This window comes from Epinephelus lanceolatus, chromosome 23, assembly GCF_041903045.1.
Source record: "Epinephelus lanceolatus isolate andai-2023 chromosome 23, ASM4190304v1, whole genome shotgun sequence".
Taxonomy (NCBI): Eukaryota; Metazoa; Chordata; class Actinopteri; order Perciformes; family Serranidae; genus Epinephelus; species Epinephelus lanceolatus.
The window spans coordinates 10,543,173-10,563,832 of NC_135756.1; the positions used below are offsets into that span (position 1 = coordinate 10,543,173).

General features: G+C 42.6%; 1 protein-coding gene across 1 annotated transcript in view; it reads left to right on the forward strand.

Annotated features, from left to right (window-relative positions):
• The first annotated feature begins 4,409 nt into the window (after window positions 1-4,409).
• The window catches only part of sema3c (sema domain, immunoglobulin domain (Ig), short basic domain, secreted, (semaphorin) 3C), a 72,650-nt gene continuing 56,399 nt past the window's right edge, over window positions 4,410-20,660 (forward strand). Inside the window, exons 1-2 of the mRNA XM_033614596.2 lie at window positions 4,410-4,592; window positions 11,242-11,409. Of these exons, the coding sequence (XP_033470487.1) occupies window positions 11,280-11,409 (130 nt within the window). The 5' untranslated portion in view covers window positions 4,410-4,592; window positions 11,242-11,279. The remainder of the gene's footprint in view (window positions 4,593-11,241; window positions 11,410-20,660) is intronic.

The following is a 20,660-nucleotide window of genomic DNA, read 5'->3' on the forward strand; positions in this document are numbered from 1 at the left end:
TGACTTTACTTCACAGTACAATAGGGGTTAATTTTGCAACCTGTGAAACAACTCTGTCCAATCGGGGCCTAATGAGGACATCACCTTGTGCTCTGGGCTCTTGTGATTTGTTTGTTATTTTCTAAATTAGAAAATAGCAACCAGATTAAATTAGAAACAGACAATTTTTCAGCTTCAGCTCTCTAAGTGGTATTATTGTTGGCACTGCTGTCTCAAAGACAACTGGATTCCTTTTTGTTTTCAGCAGAGCTTAGCAGCTACCAGCAACATTTGTTTGGTGGGTCACACATTTTGTTTTCCATAATTTCTCAGGTTGTTTCACCGTCCAGCACTTTCACTACTGAGGATAGCTGCAGAGTACTTATGTTGACTATGTTGTTCTTGTCTATTTCCACTTTAATTAATGATTAAAATAATCAGAAATTGGATCCTTACAAAGCTTCAAATACCTGTGATCATTTTCTCTTGGGCAGCTATTTAGAAAAATGAAATGGGAAGCTTAGAAACGTGCAAACAAGAACACTTCTCTTGGTTAACAAATTTGTGAGCTCTCCTAGTAAGCTTTAAAGGAAATAAATGGATTTCCTGTGTACAGCCGATCATGTTTCTCACAGTCGCAGGTCCACAGGAAATGGCAAAACCATACAACCGTGTGTGACCCCTAATGAAACCTTACAGCAGTGGTGATAGTGCATTAGCATGCTACAGTTGAGCCTGTGATCTTATCAAGTGTGTACATGTGCATATGATACAGCGAGCATCACAGGAGGGCCTCCCCCGACCTTGGCCTGCACATTTAACGTCGGTGTGACAAATGCGTAACATCTGCGGCGCTAACAAGGGACAGGTTGTTCAAAGGGTGTGTGCATGGCCAGGAGATCAGAGGAGCATTGCATGCGCAGCACCCGCCAACGCCATAAGCCCTGCCACCTGCAAGTTGTGTAACAGATGTTGCGTGACCGGACTGTAGTTGTGGAGACTAACATCATCATTTTGGGAATAAACCATTTTGCCACGCAGCTCTTTTTTGATGATTTACAGTCACTTACTGTAAGACGTACCTCCCTATAATAATGGCTCCTGTCAGACGTTACACTTACGTGTTTGTCACCCAGTTGCACTCGCTGTGGCTCATCACACTCATTTAGTTAATTTACTGCTGAAGCTTTGTCGTGGGGATAGTAAAGGATACGCCTCATCACTTTTTCACTCTCACCCACCTCTTTCCATTCTTCTTGTTCTCCACCAATGATGAGCGTGCAGTCGGGCCCAATGAAAAGCCTGCATCACTCTAGTGGGCCATCCTGACACTTTAATTGGTGAGGCATAAATCAGGCTCCATTGTCAGGGAGAAGGGTAATTATTTCCTCCTGTCTCAACCACCAGAGATCACCCCCTATCCTCCCCCATTTTACTTTCTCTGTCTGTCACACCCTTTCATCACAGACCTGCCTCACACGCTCCCTTTCCTTTCTTTCCTGAGCTGTGATTTTTAGCAATAAGCTCTAATTCTACCTTAAAGTGTAAAATCCCTCGCATCCTGGCTCATACCTGCTGTGAAGTGACATGTGACACTCGGCTCAGCAGTAACACAAATGCATCCATTCATGAAAATGCAAACAGAGCCTAGTTTCCCTCTCTGGAGCTCAGCATGGAAATTGTTAAATCAGATGCATGTTGCTAGTGGATAACACGTCCAAGTTTTTCTAGACTCCTGGCTCCTCTGGTTTGGGCCTCAGTTGAAGCTACAAATCTGCACTGGGATAAGAGTTTGTGTTGATGCAGCGTTTGGCATGGTTGAGGCCCGCTGTATAGCGTTTTTAGATCCCCGTGCTGAGCAAGCTTTCCCCAGTGAGCCCATTTAAAGTGTTCTTTTTCTGTAGGAGTCGGGGTTTTGCGTGCTCCTGGTTTGAAACAGAGCGTGCTTCTCTCACCAAAAGCATGTCCTCATCTTTTTTTACGGCTGACCACATCGGATGAAGAATGTCCTCTGTTATTACTTTACTTCACTATTTATTATGATGATGAAATTCATCACTTCTGTGGCAAGATTACTCAGAGCAGGACATTGGCTGTACTGGATGCTGAGGGCAGTTTAAGAAAGAATGCATCAGCAAAGGAAAAAGGAATAATTCTACCATTTTTAGCCATGATAGCTCAGCCTGTTGACAGGACCACCTCTCAGTCCAGACTGAGACAACTACTGGGGGGAGTGCCATCAAACTGTGTACATATATTTATGGTGAAAACGTATGGTATTCCTATCAGCCTAAAGCAGGATTTATACTTGTGCATCAGCTCTATGCACTGCCTACGCACGTAGCCTATGCCGTTGTGAGCATTTATGCTTGTGTGGTGGTGGTGTCTGTGTCTCTCTGCAGTTACACCTCCAAAACAATAGGTGGCAGTGGTTTCTGTGAAGTGTTGTAAAATTTAGTTGATTCAAAACACACATTAAACACACATTAAACATGGCTTAATAGAGACAGTTTCAAACACAAGTACACAAATCAGCTTCACTATAACTCGCAGCATTCACAGACAAACACTTGTCTTTATCTGGACACATTTTCCCCACAAATACAACATGCCAATGTTTGTTTTTGCCTATGGCATTTTACATTGTATAAATTAGCCTAGCAGCTAGCGGACCTTTCCTCTACTCAAATGAAGCCAGGGACAACAGCAACATTTAGCAAAGGTAACATTACAAAATTCAGCTCCAATACAACTGACAAGATTCACTGACAAAACAACTGTCTTATACTGAACACATTTTCCAAACAAATACAACATGCTAATGTTTTTAGCACAAGCCTATGGCATTTTACATTGTATAAATTAGCCTAGTGGCTAGCGGACTTTTCCTCTACTCATATGAAGCCAGGGACAACAGCAACATTTAACAGAGGTAACATTACAAAATTCAGCTCCATTACAGCTCACAAGGTTCACTGACAAAACAACTGTCTTATACTAAACGTGTTTTCCAAACAAATATAACAAACTAACGTTAATAGCACAAGCCTATGGCATTTTACATTGTATAAATTAGCCTAGTGACGAGCAGTAACTTGCTATCAGGATTTGATCCATTCAGTCCAATAACATTTCTAAAGTGTAGAGGAGCTGCAAAGTTTGATGATTTTATCCCCATTTGAATTAGCGGAGTGCTAAACCAGAAGTTAGCCACTCAGCCTAAGTCTGTGGAAAGTCGTACTTTTTGGTTTTACGTGTCACTGAGCAGCCTCATAGGAATGAACAGGCCTGCCTCTGACGCTGTAACCAGTTCTCTCTATGCATTCACGGCTCCATCTTGTGCCACTATACGCTTTATACAACTTTTTTCATGTAGACCTACTACTCTACACCTGTAAACACACTCTGATGTTTAAAATTGGAGGAGTTACCCTCTTACTCCCTCTAAATATGGTAAACATACCTGCTAAACATCAGCATGTTGGATTTGTCATTTTGAGCATGTTAGCATGCTAAGGTTAGCATTTAGCTTAAAGCACCACTGTGCCTCAAGTCCCTTTCCCAATGCAGAAAAAATCACTAACACTCATTAACATCAGGCTTTTGTGTTTCATGGGAAAGGTCACAATCAGCATTCACTCCCAGGACAAATGACTCTGTCACAGGTATTTATCAGTTCCAGCTTTGATCGGCAGTAATGGAAATACAACACCCGGGTGGATGTGTTCATATTTGCCCCTTTTCTGGTGCAATGCAAAAACGGCCACCACAATATAACATCTGTCTCTATCCAAGCAGCACTCCAACATATATCCAAATTTCAAAATCATAAGTACAAGATATAAAAAAAGTATGATAACCATTGTAATAATTTCACTGGCCTCCACGCTGCTTTCTACTGTCTACTAACCTGTTATTGGCCTGTCTGTGACATCATACGTGACAAAACAGAAAAGACATATTTGTCTGCTGCAGAGCCATATACACAGCAAAATGGTTCCAGCAAATACTGACAAGCTGATTCATTATTTTGGAAACACTGATTATACTTAATATGCAGATGAAAATAGAAACAAATGGAAAAAGTCTGCTTCAGTTCACATCATGGAGGGCCAATTTATTATCTTTTGGTAACGGCTATGTGAACATCCCAAGATTAAATTAGCTCCAGTCCTGAATGTGTCTGACCTTTCCCAGTGTCACCCTCTCAGTGTGAGGTTCAAGCCTCTGATGTGTGGAGCAGCTCATGCTAAAGTTTGCTGTCTAGTTAACAGAAGGAGGGAAGGGGGAAGAGTGAGGACGAGAGGGGTGGGGAAGAGGAAGGCAGGAGGAGGAGGAGGAGGAGGAGGAGGAGGAGGAGGGGAAGGGGGAGGGGGACTTCAGTGGAGAGTGTGTAATAGGACACCAGCCCTCTCTCTGTCTTTTCGCTCTCCTCCCTCTCTCCTCTCCTCTCTCAGTCAAGCCTGCTCTGTGAGCACTTAGATGGAATAGCAGCATTTTTCCTCTCTGGTGTCACTGGTGGAAAACTGGGAACAAGGTGCTTTTTTTTGAAGGGGGATAAATCACATCTGTGTTTTTCAAGTGGGGACAGAACTGGAGGAAGCTCCTGTAAGGTGAGTTCAGGGACTGATCTGGATCCTGTCTGTGAAGGTAGAGGGGTCTACCTGCTGTACTGCACCGTACTGTGGTGGAGTGGATCACACAATGGATGCAGAGAGAAGGCTAACAGGTGCAGGGTCCCACCAGGGAGAATAGCTGGAAGTTAAGACAATCTGACTGTTGCAGAGTGCCAAATTTAACTAAATTTACTTGCTGCTTCTTTTTAAATACTGAGTTTTATTACATCAGACTGTGGCATGCTTTATTTCCCTCACATGCTCTGGGTGTGCTGCAAATTTCCAGCATGAGTCAAGACCGTTGCAGTTGCTGTATCACCCTTAAACTGATCAAATGTGCTTTTTTAAAGGATATCTGGTCAAGTTTTTTATATTTGTATAACTTTATTGCACTAGGAGAGCTTCCTGACCTGGTTTAAGCTTAACATGTCTTTATTTCTATTAAAATTCCTTAAGTTTTAATACTTGAAATACACACATTTTAGCTGCGCCTGCTTGTCATGTGTGTGCAGGAACGTGTGGTTGTAATAGAGCCGCTGACAACTGAATGACAGGGTGTGGTATGAACACACCGTCCTGTTAGAGCCCGGGACAGACGGAGCACTTTGCAAGTTGTTTACTATTTCAATTTTAATTCTTGTTCTCCACTCGAGGAAAGATTAGATCAGAATACTGAATAATTAAATCCATGAAACGTAAAGCCAGCTGGGAGGACTCAATTTCTGGTAGTTAAACAGTGTTCATGTGTTTAAAGCATTAACGGGACCAGATGGGAGCCAAACAATCACAGACCCAGTTTGGAAAGATGGAAAAAAGAAAAGAATATTTGCTTTTACAGCTCTGCAGTTTTCTGCTTTCATCAATATTAGAAATAGTGAAATAGTGAGATGGAAATTTCATTAGGCTGTCAGCCAAGGAATGCACAATAAACACAATTATCATCACACCCCACTGGAAATATAACTCTCCACTCACTCACGCTGACCTCCTTTTGTAGGGACATTTAATTGCCGTTGCAGAGATTCCTGGCACACTCAGCACTGGAATTTCTGGACTCCACAGAGCTCAACATAATTAATTGAATTATTCTTGATCTCGGCAACAAACAGTAATGCGCTGTTTTATTGGGAGACCCATTAATCCAGGCGAGCGTTACGGCGCTCCACAAGTATAAGTGAGGCTGGCGGTGAGCTCATTCATGCCTCAGTGTGGTGATCATCAAAGGAAGAGGCAAAGGAAGTGAATCAACCTGAGCTGGTGGGGATGTCATGGGACACTCCGAAGTCCCTTGAGGATGAGTTTAGCAGCTGTGAGGCCAACGCTTCCACGCCAGAGCCTCACCCCGGGAGATCACCCATCTCAGTGAGCGTGCAGGGAGGGGTCACTGTGGGTGTTCAATAGTTTAAAGGGTCGATTCACTTAAATTACAACAAAAATAATTATTCTCACTTGGTGGTAACTCAACCCGAACACCAGACGAAACTTCCAGTACTGGACGATTCCTTAAAACCCCAAATTATCTTTATTTCAAATGCTTTTTAAAATTCTCACTTTCCTCCATTTCTGCACATGGCAGCTACAGTATGGTCCAGGTCAAGGAAATATCGTGGTAATAAACTGAGGTTGTAAGGTTAAGTTCAGACAACAAAAACACGTGGTTAACGTTATGGAAACAATGTGGTTAAAGCTAATAAAAGGAAAGTGCTAAATGGTCTGTGAGTGGGTGCAAACTCCCTGAGCTCCACACCCTTACTTTCGGTCTCGTCACATGAAAGGCACACTGCTCACTGCGTTGGCGCTGAACAATGCTATTGGACATAAATCATGGCATGGGGAATTGAAAATGTGAAAACAATTTCTGGAATACTTGACTTGGTATTCGTTTTTTTTCCCCTCAGGTTTTGGTACATTGTTGTCTAACATTTCTGCCCTCGCCCAAATACAAGTTGAGTTTTGTTTGTCATTCTCAAAGCTTTTAAACATTACATGTTTTCAACCTGTTCCTATTCTCAGGTCACCAATTAGCACTGATGCTTTGTCACGCCCTTCTGCGTCTGATAGCGATGCACAGGGGTATCTTTAGTGTAGCTAAGTTAGGTTTAGACATCTGAGGGTTAGGGTTAGGGTTGGGTTAGGGTCACATCATGTTTTGGGTTGAAATAAGTATGTTTGTTATGTAAGGTAACGTCACATGAGTGAGATCAGTGTGCAACAAACTTGCCTATGTTACGTAACGTTATGCCAAAACAACACTGACTTGTGGTTTCTCACGGGACACAAACTACAGTCTCCTGGGTGAAAGTCCACCTCTGCTCTTTTCTTTATACTACATCAGTAGCTCTCAGCGTCAAGTATTGCCAAGACATTCTCATCCTAAGTTGTCACATATGGCTGCTTCGTCGGTGGACTTTCATGTCTACATATTACGCCTTAGATATCCTCCTGTGTCTGGCGTTGAAGTTCCAGGATGCCACAACCGCCCCCGGGAAGTCAACAAAAGCACATGGTTGGGCTTAGGAGAAGACATCATGGTTTGGCTCTACATTCATACAGGAAGCTAACACCAGGCTCCCAGGTAGTAGTCCAGGGTTTGTTTGACCCATCCACCACCACTCCTACCCACCCTACAGGGACGTTCCAGGTTCTTCTATTACATCGTTACCAGCAGCATTTCAAGATGAAGCTGTCCTGTGGGGTATCATACCTCCGCGATAGGTGCATTATGAACTGACACGGCCCATCCACATATCATACAGCTGCGTCAGGTGCTGTCTGGCCAACTGGCGATGTATCATAACACTTCATAAAAACTTCAAAATGAGAATGGGCTGGTATTGCTGTGGATGGGTTTACACTGGTGTTAGCTGAAAGGCTTGGTGCGTCTCATTAAGATGCTAAAGGCTGCCTTTGACGCCTAGGGTGACAAAACCTTCAGGTTTGAGAACGGGCTGAGAAAATGTCTTGTCAAGAATCTGTAAGTATCCGCATTACTGTGGATAATCCACAGACATCAGTGGTTTATGTTGGCACTACTTTGCACCAAAGAAGTTCTTTCTATTCTCAAAGCTGCACATTTAAAACCTTGACCTGAATCACAAAAAGGAGGACTGAAGACTTGGACTTGGATGCTGCGAGACCTAAAAACAAAAAAGTCAAGCTATGACTTGGTTAAGTTCTGAGTCCTGGGGGTCTCACATGGCCACATACCTTGAAAATTAAGTTATGTATTCAAAGAACCTTGCCTCAGCTATTGACGGAGCTTTAAAGGAAAATGCAGTTTTCATGGTCGACATTCTTGAGACTTGAAAGTCTTGCTGAGACTTGGCACTTGACTTTTATTTGTTTAAAATTACTTAAAAACACCATCAGTCTTATTTACCTGTTTTGAATTAGGGTGAAACCAAAACTATTTGCATGCTTAACATACCACTATAGGTTGGAGATTATTTTTTGTAATGTGGGTGAAACAACCATTTGAGAGCAATACATGGCTAAGTCTCAGGACAGGGTCAGATTCATCCACCTGGAGGCTAAACTCATAGGAGACTCAGACGCCTGAGGTGAAGCAGGCTCTAGGGGAGGGTGTGTGTGGATGATGCAGCAGCAGAAGAGGCTGCAGTGCAGCGGCCGGGGCCCCCTTGACAAGCCCCGTGCAGTTTTATGTCTCTCCGGCTGAGCCAAATCTCATTCCTCTGCAGTTTTCCATCTGTTGTCCTCATGCACCTGAACTGTACAATTCTGCCTCTGCCACAAATCAGTCATGCTTCACTCCACCACACACACCCATATCTCAACCTATTTGTACACTACATGCCAAACTGAAATTTTCATAGCAATCATGCAGCTTTTCTGTCTCCTGGCCATCAATTTTTCAGAGCGCATCTATAAGCCATGAGAGCAGGGGTCCACCCCGCTTGTGTTTTCTTTTTGAATGTAAAAGGGACGCTCTCTTTATCCAGTGTGGCGTGTTTTGTGGACACAGGTAGTGTAACAGCCGTTTTGGGTGGTTAAAACGGCCGAGTCTTTCTCCAGCAGTGGAGTTTTGCATTGCAGGAGTGAGTGTCCCGCAGGCAGTACAGTACCTGCCTTTATCAATAATTGAGCTGCTCTTGTCCTGTTAGGAGAGGAACAAGAGGAGGCTGAGAGGAGCGTTTCTCCGGCAGCTCTTTTGTGCAGATTTAACTCATCTATATTTAAGAGACGCACATCTGCAAGGATATAGTAAGTGACGGGATTTAACTGACATATGCTCTTATCTGTGTCTTCATTCAGTGTTGTTTGGGCGGCGCTTCAGTTTTGTAAGTCGGCATTTCTGGATCTGTCAGACTGATGATTTAACTGTAAATATTGCTCATGTGTATTCTGCTGCTCTCTTGCAATATGAATTACCCTCATAGCAACGGATAGTGTTGTATTAGGTGATGAAGATCAGAGACACTGTTGTTTTGAAACTACAGTCGACTGCATCCTGGCAAGCACTGATTTAGTGATTCACAGATCAATAGACACAGAGAAGCAAGTTTGCAGAACTCTTATACAATCATATAATATATTTAATCATTTTTTATTGCCATATGTATTTCTTGGTTTAAAATTAAACCAATCACAGTAAAAAAAAAAAAAAAGTTGTTTGTCACTTTCACCCTTCAGGCTTTGCTGATAACGCCACTGATTAGAGCCAATCTGAAATCTTCAAATCCTCGACATTTAATGGGCTAAATTTCATTAAAAAGTGGATTTTTAGATGTTTAGAATATAATCATTTGATATTTTTACATCAATAATGCATCAAATGTATAAAAATGTTAATTGTGTAACAAGCCCACAGAAAAATAAAACCCATTTCTTAGCTTTATGGAGCTTTTTAGCCACAATGTTGCTATAGCTAGTTAGCGACTATTATTAGCTTGTGAGCAGAGTGGAGCATTTAGCTTCTAAAAAGCCACTTATTTTCCTCAGTAAATAATAGAGACCACACTAGAGCTAAAAGAAGCACAAGTGGTGGACTTAAATGCACCAGGTGTTAAGAAACACCGCTCCAAATGAAAGCTAATGTTGCTCCGTATCTGCTGGCTGTTTGCTAACGCTTTAGCCATATCAGCTTAGGTGTTGATATGTCATAGCAATACAGTTTGTTCCACTGCCCCCAAGTGAACAAAAAGGTCAGTTAATGCTGTTTATAAATGGCTATATTTCAACAGGTGGTGTGGCCCTGCTAAATGTTAATCAAATAGTAACTCTGTGTCAGCTAGCTAAAAACAATTCAACACAAATACCGCAAATTTTAACTTTTACATGTTTTGAGGCACTTTTCAGGTAGGTTTCTTTCAGAAAACCTGGTTTTGATAAACAAGCAATGATATGTTTTACATTTCAAGTAGTAAAAGTTTGTTGTAAATAACTAAAGTAGCTAGTTAGCTTTAGCAGTGATAGCTAAGATGGCTGAAAAGACAAAAGCACAAAAACTCAAATTAGTTATGTTTTTGTTTCTTACACTGTGGTTATGTGGTGTCAAAATAAACAGAATTTTTCCACTGGGAAAATTCACATGAACGCCCCCTTAACTCAGAACTCGGAAAGTTGGTGAAAATTGTGACGTCATGTTACATAGAAAAATGGCAGATGAAAGTAAACCTTTGGTTGCATATTAATTTCTGCTCAGATGTAATTTGTATTATGGTATAAGGTGGTAACCGTTAGTTGTTGTCCACATAGTGACCTAGATTAGTTAGAAAAGTTATTAGCATTAACTCTGATAACAAAGGTAAAGCTATATTTTAATGGTTTTTGGGAATGCACTGGTGTAGCAATAAGTCTGGGACAAAATTACTTTTTAATATAAAGCAACAACTAATTCAGTATACTTGTAGAGCAACTTGAATCTTTACTGGGATGATAAACACATCAATTTTTTTCACAATACGGTTAAAAGCTCATGAACCAACCCCATATCACTCTGAAGATTCTGAAATCCGGCACTTGGGCAGTGACTTGTGGCGTCAGACACTGCTGAAAAAGCCGTCCTTAAACGTTGGCATGATACATGGCTGGTTTCCGTTACAGTTTAATTGCGCTCGGTGGCATCAGGGGGAAACGCAGCAGGACACGAACAAAAATTAAGGCAACGAAAATCTGAGTAGGGCCAGTGGTAGGGGTGGTGGATGGATCCAACAAACACTGACCTTCACCTGGGAGAGCAGTGTTCGCATCCCATAAGATTATAAAGCCAAGCCCAGTTCTTTTTTCCTAAACCTAACCAAATGTTTTTGTTTCCGTAACCCAACCACGTGCATTTGTTGTTGAAGGCAAAAAAACATCACTTCACTGTGTTTTACCAACGTATCGCGTTTATTTTTAAAGAGACTGTATGTAAATTTCCTGTGAAAACAAAAGTATATTTTGAAAGAAGACAATGCATCAACCCAGAGCGTCAACAACCAACGCACCCAGGGTACCTTTCACGTCATATCTGTACGTGGAAAGTCCATGACCAAAACGTCGATATGTGACGAGGTCAGAGTGAGAATGTGTTGCATGAACTGGGGACCATCAGAGGAGCAGCATGCAGCATACATCATATTACAGATATCCAAAAGTAAAAAGAAAACTCAGTCTTTTTATTTTCTCTTTCAAACACCTCCAACAGGCACTGGTGACTGGTCGGGGTTCCTGAGCGGTGCAGTCATGGGCAGGCCGGAGGGGTTGGCCAGGCCACCTCTGGTGTTAGCTATGGCGCTCCTGGCTCTCTCTCTCGTCTCCACGGGGGTCTCCAGCCTCCCACAGCCGCTGCCAAGAGTCTTCCTCTCCTTTGAAGGTAAGAAGAAATAACAAGCATGCACCCCTGAATGTAATCCAGCATCTTGGAACTTTCTCTGCAGTTGTAATGAGGTTGCAATGATGCCATGTGTGTTAGGGCGCTAATGCTGAACAAATGGTTGATAATCAAAGTATCGCTCAGAGCTATATTATACGGCTTACCTAGACTTTGCAGAACTTGTGCAACTATGCTGTTGTTTTGTATCAGATTAATCTGTTGTCCAGCAAAAAGTCAGACCTCGGCAGGAGGTGGCACAGCTTGTCAGACCTACTATGAATCTGTTCCTAGTTAAACTTTAATCACACCCCTTCAGACTGCAGGCCTGTTGGCGCTGTGGCTGCCTCTGGTTTTGATTCTCTTGTTTTATTTAATTTCTGTGACATAGATTATTTTATGAATTTTTGATGCTCTGTTGAAATAAGAGCGTAGTGTAGGGCTTGACCGGTTTGTGTATGAGTCGCTGTAGATGAGCTGTCCGATCACTCATGCCCCTGTGCTGTGAGCAGTGCAGTAACCTTTTCTGGCTGGATGGTGTGCAGGGGCTGAGGGAGATGTTTGATCACCTTTCACTACCTCTCGCTGTGGATTAGGCAGCACAGAGCAGCTGAGGCTGTCCGTCAGCACGGCCTCTGCTCTCAGTTAATAAAGCCTTTATAGTGCGAGGCTAAACCAGGTGTAGTTTTCTTTCTCTCTCAGACTAAATACTCGTGCCATGTCTTTTTTTCCAGTTTGGTCTCATTCTTTCCTTTTATCGTTCACTTTAATTCCTTCTGTCTTTTTCTTACCTTTTGTGGCTTCTGGTTCTCTGTTATTGTTTCATTCTAAATATCTTAACCAGCCTGCAGACTGTTTCTGCTCTGCATATTGTCTTAGTTGTTAAATATGGCGGCCAGGTTGGGAAAAAAAGCCACAATGACTGAATACAGAGGGGAAAAACAATGAAATGGCCCAAAAAAATGTTGGCATTCTACATTTCTACAAACCATGGATAAGTTACATTTAAATACTATTATGTTGCAGATACATTGAAACTTTACATTTCAACAATGTGGTTGATGTATGGTTAGGTTTAGGCTCAAAAACCACTTGTATAGGGTAAGGAAAAGATCATGATTTAAAATACCTGGTTTTGAGGGCACAGTCCTCAGTGGAAAAGCAGCAGTGTCTTGGTAAAAAAAAAATAAAAAAAAATCGCTTTTGGTGCCACTGTCTCGACAAGAAACTCCCAATGTCCTAGTAAAAAACACATTTTTTTGTCATACTATCCCTATAGTGAAAGAGCAATAGGTTGCAATAAAACACCCACATTTTGATTGGTGTCTAAAAAGCCGCTGAAAATGCAAGGAGTTGATTAAAAAAAAAACAACATTTGGTCATTTGGCCACTATCTTAACAGGAAACCCAGCAATGTCTCAGTAATAAACAACTGTTTTTTTGTGATATTATCCCCAATGGAAAAACAGTGATGGGTCATTAAAATAAGCCACGTTTTGGGTCTGAAAAGCTGCTGGAAAAACAGTGGCAGGTTCCTAATAAACACCCACATTTGTTGTCTAAATAAATGCAGGAAACGCAGCAATGACTTGCTAAAAGGCAATTACTTTTGGAGCCTCTTTCCCTGCTGGAAAAACTGACATTTTGTCAAAATAATCCCATGTTTGGAGGCTGAAAAGCCGTTTGAAACATGCATAAAGAGCCGCTGGAAAGGCAGCAATGACTTGCAAAAGAACAATCGTTTTGGGTTCCAAGATCCCCACTGGATAAACACAGAAAAAAACCATAGTTAGCAATAAACACCTATGTTTGGTGCATGAAAGGCTGCTGGAAATGCAGCAATGACTTGTTAAAAAAAAACACCTGCTTTTGGTTTCCCTGCTAAAAAAAAGCAAAGGGTCATTAAAATACACTCTCATTTGGGTGCTGAAAAGCCGCCGGACCAACAGTGACAGGTCCCTTAAAAACACTGACATTTGATGTCTTAAAAGCTGCTGGAATGCAGCAATAACTTGCTAAAAACAATCACTCTTGATGCCACTTTGTCTGCTGGGAAAAAAGCTGTGGGTAGAAATAAAAACCAACATTTGGTGCATAAAAGGCTGCTGTAAATGCAGAAATGACTGGTTTGGTCATTTGTTAGTCCCCAACAGTGCTCTGCAACTTGTTGATGTTATGCCATACACCATCCCTTCAACCCCCAGATGACAAAGTTAGCTGATACAAATCTCATTTTAGAAATGTTGATAAGATACATATAAAATGTACAAATGTAACTTATTTATTTTTCCTCTAGCGACTGGGCTGTGAAAGAAAGATCCATATCTTTGGTGTTGACCACTCAAATCACACTGTTCACTCACTCCTTGCACCTCCGGTGTTTCCAAACAGCCAGCTTAAAAGGTCAGAGGTGGCTGCGCTGAAAATGAGCCAATCCCTGTAATCCTGGAAACGCTCGATTCCCTTTCAGAGTGCTGATTAGATTTGATTTGTGGTCGTCACTGTAGTTGTGTTCACCGCGGGGAGGACCATAAATGGAGAGTTTTACTTTGCAGCGCACTAATTCTTTAAGAGGCTCTGGACTTTATTCCTAATGAATGTTTATCCGTATGATGAGGCGAATGTGTGTGTTTCACTGTGTTACTATGACCCTGGGATACATTGAGGTGGATTTATGAGGAAAGAGGAGGATGTTTGTTCAAAGCTAAGCGGCAAACTTTAAGGTGTGAATTTACATTCCAGCTTTGATTGAGCATCTGAGCCTAAAACACCAGGGCGCAACGAGTAGATGCACCTTTTGTTTTTGAGTGAGAAATTATTCTGAGCTAAGGAGGGGGAGGTTAAACTCCCTCATGGCTGCAGGGGAAAGTTCGGCAGGGGTGAGCACCAGATGTAGGGAGACTCTTAGGACCCAAGGTGGAGGCTCATTTCTCCCATAAACACTGGAAGTCCTTACTGAGGGAAGAATTTAAGGAGTTTGGGCTCTTTCCAAAGCAGCCAGAAAGATGAATGAAGAGTTATAGAAGACTGGAAGAGTGGTGTCTCAAAGGGGAAGGAGGTGCAGGTGGTTTGGCACCTGCTGGGTGGCCAAAAGGTTAGTCTCTTAGTCTGGATTCTCCCAGATGTGAAGACCTGTTAATTATTTAAAGCTGGAACTAACTGAATCAAGAAAATAAACCAGTGAGTGAGACATTCAGGTCGTGCATAGATCTGGACGCTTGAACATCCTCCCCCACTTTTTACTCCTCATATCACTGCTGAAATCCAATCCAGGGGTAAGGCAGGTTCACGGGACTCCCGGCGCAGCCTCGCGTCCTGCAGAGAAGTTGCTGTCTCTGACATTCCTCTCTCCCTCGCTCTGCTTACTCTTGTGCTCCTCAGGCGAACGCAGCCAGACCACAATTAAAACCGCATAATAAACAGTGAAAAATGCAGCTAACCCAAATAATGAACCCTCCAGCGGTGCCTTTCTCTTCCATGCCTCGGATAATAAACACAGGCCCCCTTCCATACAACAAAACTATTTAGGGATACCCAGTGTGATAAAAGATGCAGTAATTACTCCTCTACATTTGCTTTAAATATCTCTGGGCCTCTCACTGTTTATTTTGGCCCTTTTCATGGCACCTTTTCATGTATTTGCTGTCAGAATGAGGCTTTCAAGGGTTTTTTTTTAGAATTATCTTATGTCCACATCTGACAAAAACAATCTTGAAAACCTAGACTGATGTCACAGCCCAAAGTTGTCAAATGTCGCAACTTTGTCAGCGATTCCGGCATCGGACACCAACACCAAAACCCCACTTTTGCAGTGGTATGATACGCCACTGGGCAGCTTCAGTATGTAATGCAGCCAGATTTAATCCTTGGCGGCATTATGATACACCGCCAGTTGGCTGGAGGGCACCTGTTGCGGCAGTATGATACATGGTGACGTCAGTTCATTATATAGCCGGACAGCACCTGTTGCGGCGGTATGATACACCACAGGATGGCGTCAATTTGGAACACTGCTGGTAACGACGTAATGTAAGGAGCAGGAAAGTTCGCAGGGGTGAAGGATGGGTCCAATCAACCCCGGACTTTCACCCAGGAGCCTGTTGTTCACTGTCCATATGAATGCAGGGCCAAACCTAAAACGTGCTTTTATTAATGTCCCAGCATTGGTTGAGGCATCCTGGGACATCAACAGCAGACGCAGAAGCATACCTAGCATGTAATATGTAGACATGTTAGTCCTCTGACAAAGCGACGATATGTGACAACTTGGGATGAGAACTCAAATGCATGTAGTCTATCCTAAACTACATTGGAGAATTGACTTTCATTTGGTGGTGCTTCTGCTGATTTGTTCGACCAACAAGCTAATGTTAGTCTATGGCAACTGTATTTTGTAAAGACAGCAAACAACTTCACTTTTTATGCACAATTTTTCCATCCATTGTTTCAAATCCACATTATTCCTCAGATGGTTAAGTGTCAAGATCATCTGCTCAGCACAGCTCGCATGTTTTCCCTCAATCGTTTTGGCAAAAACAACAATAGTTTAATTTACTGACAACTGGGGAAAGTCTCCACTTGAGAACAAGTCTGTTGCACTTGCATGAACTGGCTGGATAATGAATTAATCATCCAAACGTGTCTGCAGCACGGATGGCACAAAACTTTTTTTCAATGTTTTTTTGCAAGATTGCACCATTACTGCCATGTTGACCCTTGATAATATGTTATTACTGATACAGGACCATCTTTGACATGTTGATCCTGGGTAGTGCTGCTTATGTTGTTCAGGACCATCACTGCTATGTTGATGTCAGCATAAATTTTCCAGAATCAGCGTGACCATGATGACGGTCCTCGATAAACCTAATCGGATCTATCTAGAATCAACATGGAAAAAAGGAGGGGAAATGTGTTAAGTGCAGGAATCTGCAACTGAAAAATTATATTATCCTTCTTCAATGCTTAGCTTATTTGTTAGCATAGCTGACCTAGTTAGCAAGCTAACTCACTATCCCTGCAGTAGCTGACAAGGTTTTTGTGCAGTGTTACTGTTATTGTTCAATTTTACTAACTTCAATTTGGAAAGCTAGCTTAGCTTCAAGGACTTTTGAAAGAATCACAGGAGCAGCACACTTGTGATTGGGTGATTGCATTGTCCAGGAACGCAATATGGGATGTTGATCCAGGAGTATGTCCCACTTGGCAAAATCACTTTGTACCAGGCACTACCTTTCAGCGACCGACATCCTCACACCAGCAGTAACCACCATGTGAGATCAGTGCAGAGCAGCGTCAATTAGCTAGTCGTTGAGTACAGACATGGGCCTCACATGCCTAGCTAGGGCGTCTATCACAACAACAACAAACAGAGAAGTTCGGATTATAACACACACAGAGGTAGCGTTATTTCATTCTCTGGTCAGGACGCAGTTACTCCACTTGACATAGCAAACAGTGGTTTGCTGCTATATTAATGTTCTGATATCATACAGAGCTCCTTTAACACTCAGATTGCTTTCATTTGCTGTAAACTGTGAGAAGAGTATTGCTCAACAGGCGCTGATACTGAGAGGCATGCTTAATAAGTTGCTTATTGGTTTTGCTACTGTATCAGAGGTTGGCTTTGCCGTTGCCAAAATGCCATTCCAGGAATGGTGGGATCAAAAATTCAGCCTCATTCATCCTTGGAGTTGGCAGTTGGGGCAGTGGTCTGTGTTTATGATCAGGATCATTTAACCTCATCAGCGGTCTCACCCTGTTCTGGCAACACTCCAGCATTCAATACAGTATTAACTCAGAAACACATACAGTATGAATGTCAAACCATGAAGGATGTTTATTTGAAAGTTAGCGGGCCTGTGCATGCTTTCCTGTGGATGATGTAAATTTTGCACACACGTCTGGCCGAGAGCCGTGCTGAGACTTCGGAGAGATTGATTAAGATGATGTCTGTAGTTTAATGAGCGCTCCCTCACACTGGTATGAGCCACATGGGCCTCATTCACGGCCTGAACAGAACCAGGCATGGAGATCAGGAACCAGGCCTCAGGGAGCGGATACACTGGATCCCTCCGCCTCCACAGATTACTCCTCACTTTTATCATGCCTCATTACTACCTCCACTCACCCCCCATTATTCATAAAGCAATCGCGCTGCTCATGTAGGTGGATGTCCGTCTGTTGAGGATGTTTACTTGGTGGTGAGGGTTTGCAGAAGTGTCGCTCTGTTGGAGAAAGAGTGTATGTTTGTCTGTGGTGAGTGCGTGGATGTGCATTCCTTGGACTTCATTGCATTTCAGTGGTAAAAAGCTTTTTCCTGAATCATTGTGAAAACTATGTGGTTTTCCGGAAATGCAAGTTATGAAAGGAAATCTACAAGATATTTTGGATGCTTCGAATACTTGAAGCCCAAACAAACCAGGACTATTTTAAGGCTTTCATCAATAGGTACAGTACTTTTCTCAATTCTTTTCAGACTGGGTCATCTAACTGATATTACATTCACTCTTTTGTGAAGTAATGTCTCAGATTTAAAGGGATCAATCACCTCAAAATCATAGAAACATCTTTCTCCTCTTACCTATAGTGCTATGTATCAATCTAGATTGTTTTGGTTTGAGTTGCCGATTGTTGGAGATGTCGACTAGAGAGATGTCTGCCTTCTTGCCAGTATAATGGAACTAGATGACACTCAGCTTATGGTGTTTAAAGTGCCTAAAAAATCCATTTGGAAAACTCAACAGCAATGTCTCTTTCCAGAAATCATGACCTGGTTACTCAAGACAATCCACAGACCTTAGGCCTGTTTCCACCGCAGGAACTTCGGGGTAATTTTACGGGGCCGGGGCCGTTGGTGCAAGTCTCCACCGCAGGAACCACCCCCGAAGGACAGAGTTCTGGAACTTTTACGGGGGCTAAACAAGTCCCTGCCTCGGAGTAGGTACTCAGAACAGCCCAGAGAAACTCCTGGCTGGGGCTTGGGGATTACTTGGTGCTGATTGGATATACTCAAGGAGGGATGTGATGTCAACAGAAAGCAACAAAATAGCCGGCATTTTTAAAACTCAGCAGACGAGGGTTAGCTCATTCATATAGCTTCCTCCGCCATGTAAAAAAACTCACTAAATGGCCCGTGAAAAAAATATTCTTTCCAGCGGATATCTTTGTTACAACATGATTGAGCTAGCAAAACAGTTTTGTGTTGATATGTGTGGTATTTATTCAGTTTTGGGAAATCACGATGTCTAGAAAGCATCAGCTGACAGGGACAGCTAACAGCAGCAGCAAAGCTAACATCAGGATGTCATCTGTTAAAAGCCTCCCGTTGTCGGATATGACATGAAACTACTACAATTGGCTCTATCATGTTGTAACTAAGACATCCGCTGGAAAAAATATTTTTTTCACGGGCCATTTAATGAGTTATTACATACACCGCTATCGGCTAACGCCGTCCCTACGTCCCCTGGCCAAAATGGTCGCGCAACGATTACGTCACATCCAGAGGCAGCCCGTAACTTTACAGGAACCTTCCTCGTACTCCACTCAGTGGAGACACGGCAGTTGAGAGGGCCGAACGAGAGGACATTCCTGTAGTAGTTCCTGCCCCCCAAATACTACCAGGAACTTCTTCAGTGGAAACGGGCCTCTTGTTGCAGTTTCATGTAGGAACTATTTTCTCTCTACTGAACCACACCTGCCAGCTGTATTACCACGCAGAAGGAAGAGTGCATCTACTCATGAACAAGAGACATTGCAAAATTTTAACATTAATGGCATCCTCCTCGGCTAAACTGAGCCTCCGTCTGAGGCTGTGGATCAATGCCAAGTTTTACCACTTTATCACTATTCCCTCTAACTTGTAGCTGTTTTTTCGTTATCTTTTGAATTTAATATGAATTATGGAACCGTTTTTGTCAACGTTTGTTTCCCCCGTTTTGTACAATAAATTATTGTTTAAAGTTTCAACAAGTTTCTTTTGGAGTGCGTGACACAAGTGTGTTTTGAAAACGACCGCGGACTGTCACCTGCTCAACGCATCAGTACCTTCGGATGCCATGACAGTAATAGCCAATAATGTCAAAATATCATTTACAGACCGATTTAACAGACAATCACTGCTGCCCGACCTGCAGGTCCATTTGCGGGTCCCACAGGTTACGGGTCGACCCGCGCATCACTACTCAGCTCAGTCTATAAAGGCTGTACACAACAGTAGACATTATATTCTATTCAGGCCGGCAGAACCAGCAGGCATCGGCTCTACAGTGCACGGCACTGCTGATTAACCATTTTATTGCAGCACAGAGTGTCTGCCAGCAACCAATTACTTGCAGAGGCTTCCTACAACTTGTTTCAACGGTTCCGATTTAATCAGAAGACAAATTAAACAGGATGACTAGCCAATGTGAAAATCAAAAGAAAGCATAGAATAATGTACTGAAGGAGACTGTTGTGCCATCACATTTTTTTGTGGTTTGAGAGCAAAGATCCGGTCGCCGCTGTGCAAAACTCCGCAATACAATTAGGTCCGAAAAAACCCCGGAGGAGTGCTTCGCAAGGAGTCTTTGAAAGGAGCCGAGCCTGGCGTACAACCGGAGAGAGCAGGCAGCAGCTCACACCAAAACAATCGAGAACAACAAAATATGCATTTTTGAATTTGGGGTGAGCTGTTCCTTTAAATAGAAGATAGAATCATTTGAGGCATTTCAAGGATTTTTATGGAAATCTCTTCAAGCAGCCTGTTAAATTAATATCATCAGCGACGCAGACACTGACTTTGGTGTCCAACGGCATGTGTAGTCTTCAGGGGTTAAAAGGTCTAACTGTCAGAGGTCAGTTCTGACAAGCATCCAGAAGCAGGCCAGGATGTCTCTGTCCGTGCCCAAAGGTTAATTCCTTTCTAACGTCAGACATCTTCCTGTCTCTGTTTTACATTAGACCTGCACATTAGCATCTCCTCTCTGCTGTGGTGAACGTAATAAAGCCTGTGAAGTAAAATCAGTGATGCTCTGTGATTATAGAGAATTCCTGGCAGGGCAAAGCATAGGCCTGTCAAATCTGTCGGCAAAGGCACACAGAGACATGCTACAAATAGCTATAGGTTAGCGGCGCATGTGTGTGTCTGTGTGTGTTCTCTGAGCCTGAATACTGGCAAAAAGAGAGCAGTTTCTTTGTGTGTGTGTGTATGTGTGTGTGGATCTCCCCCAGACTCATGTCCTGAGATGTCCATCTAATTGCCTGAGTTGCAG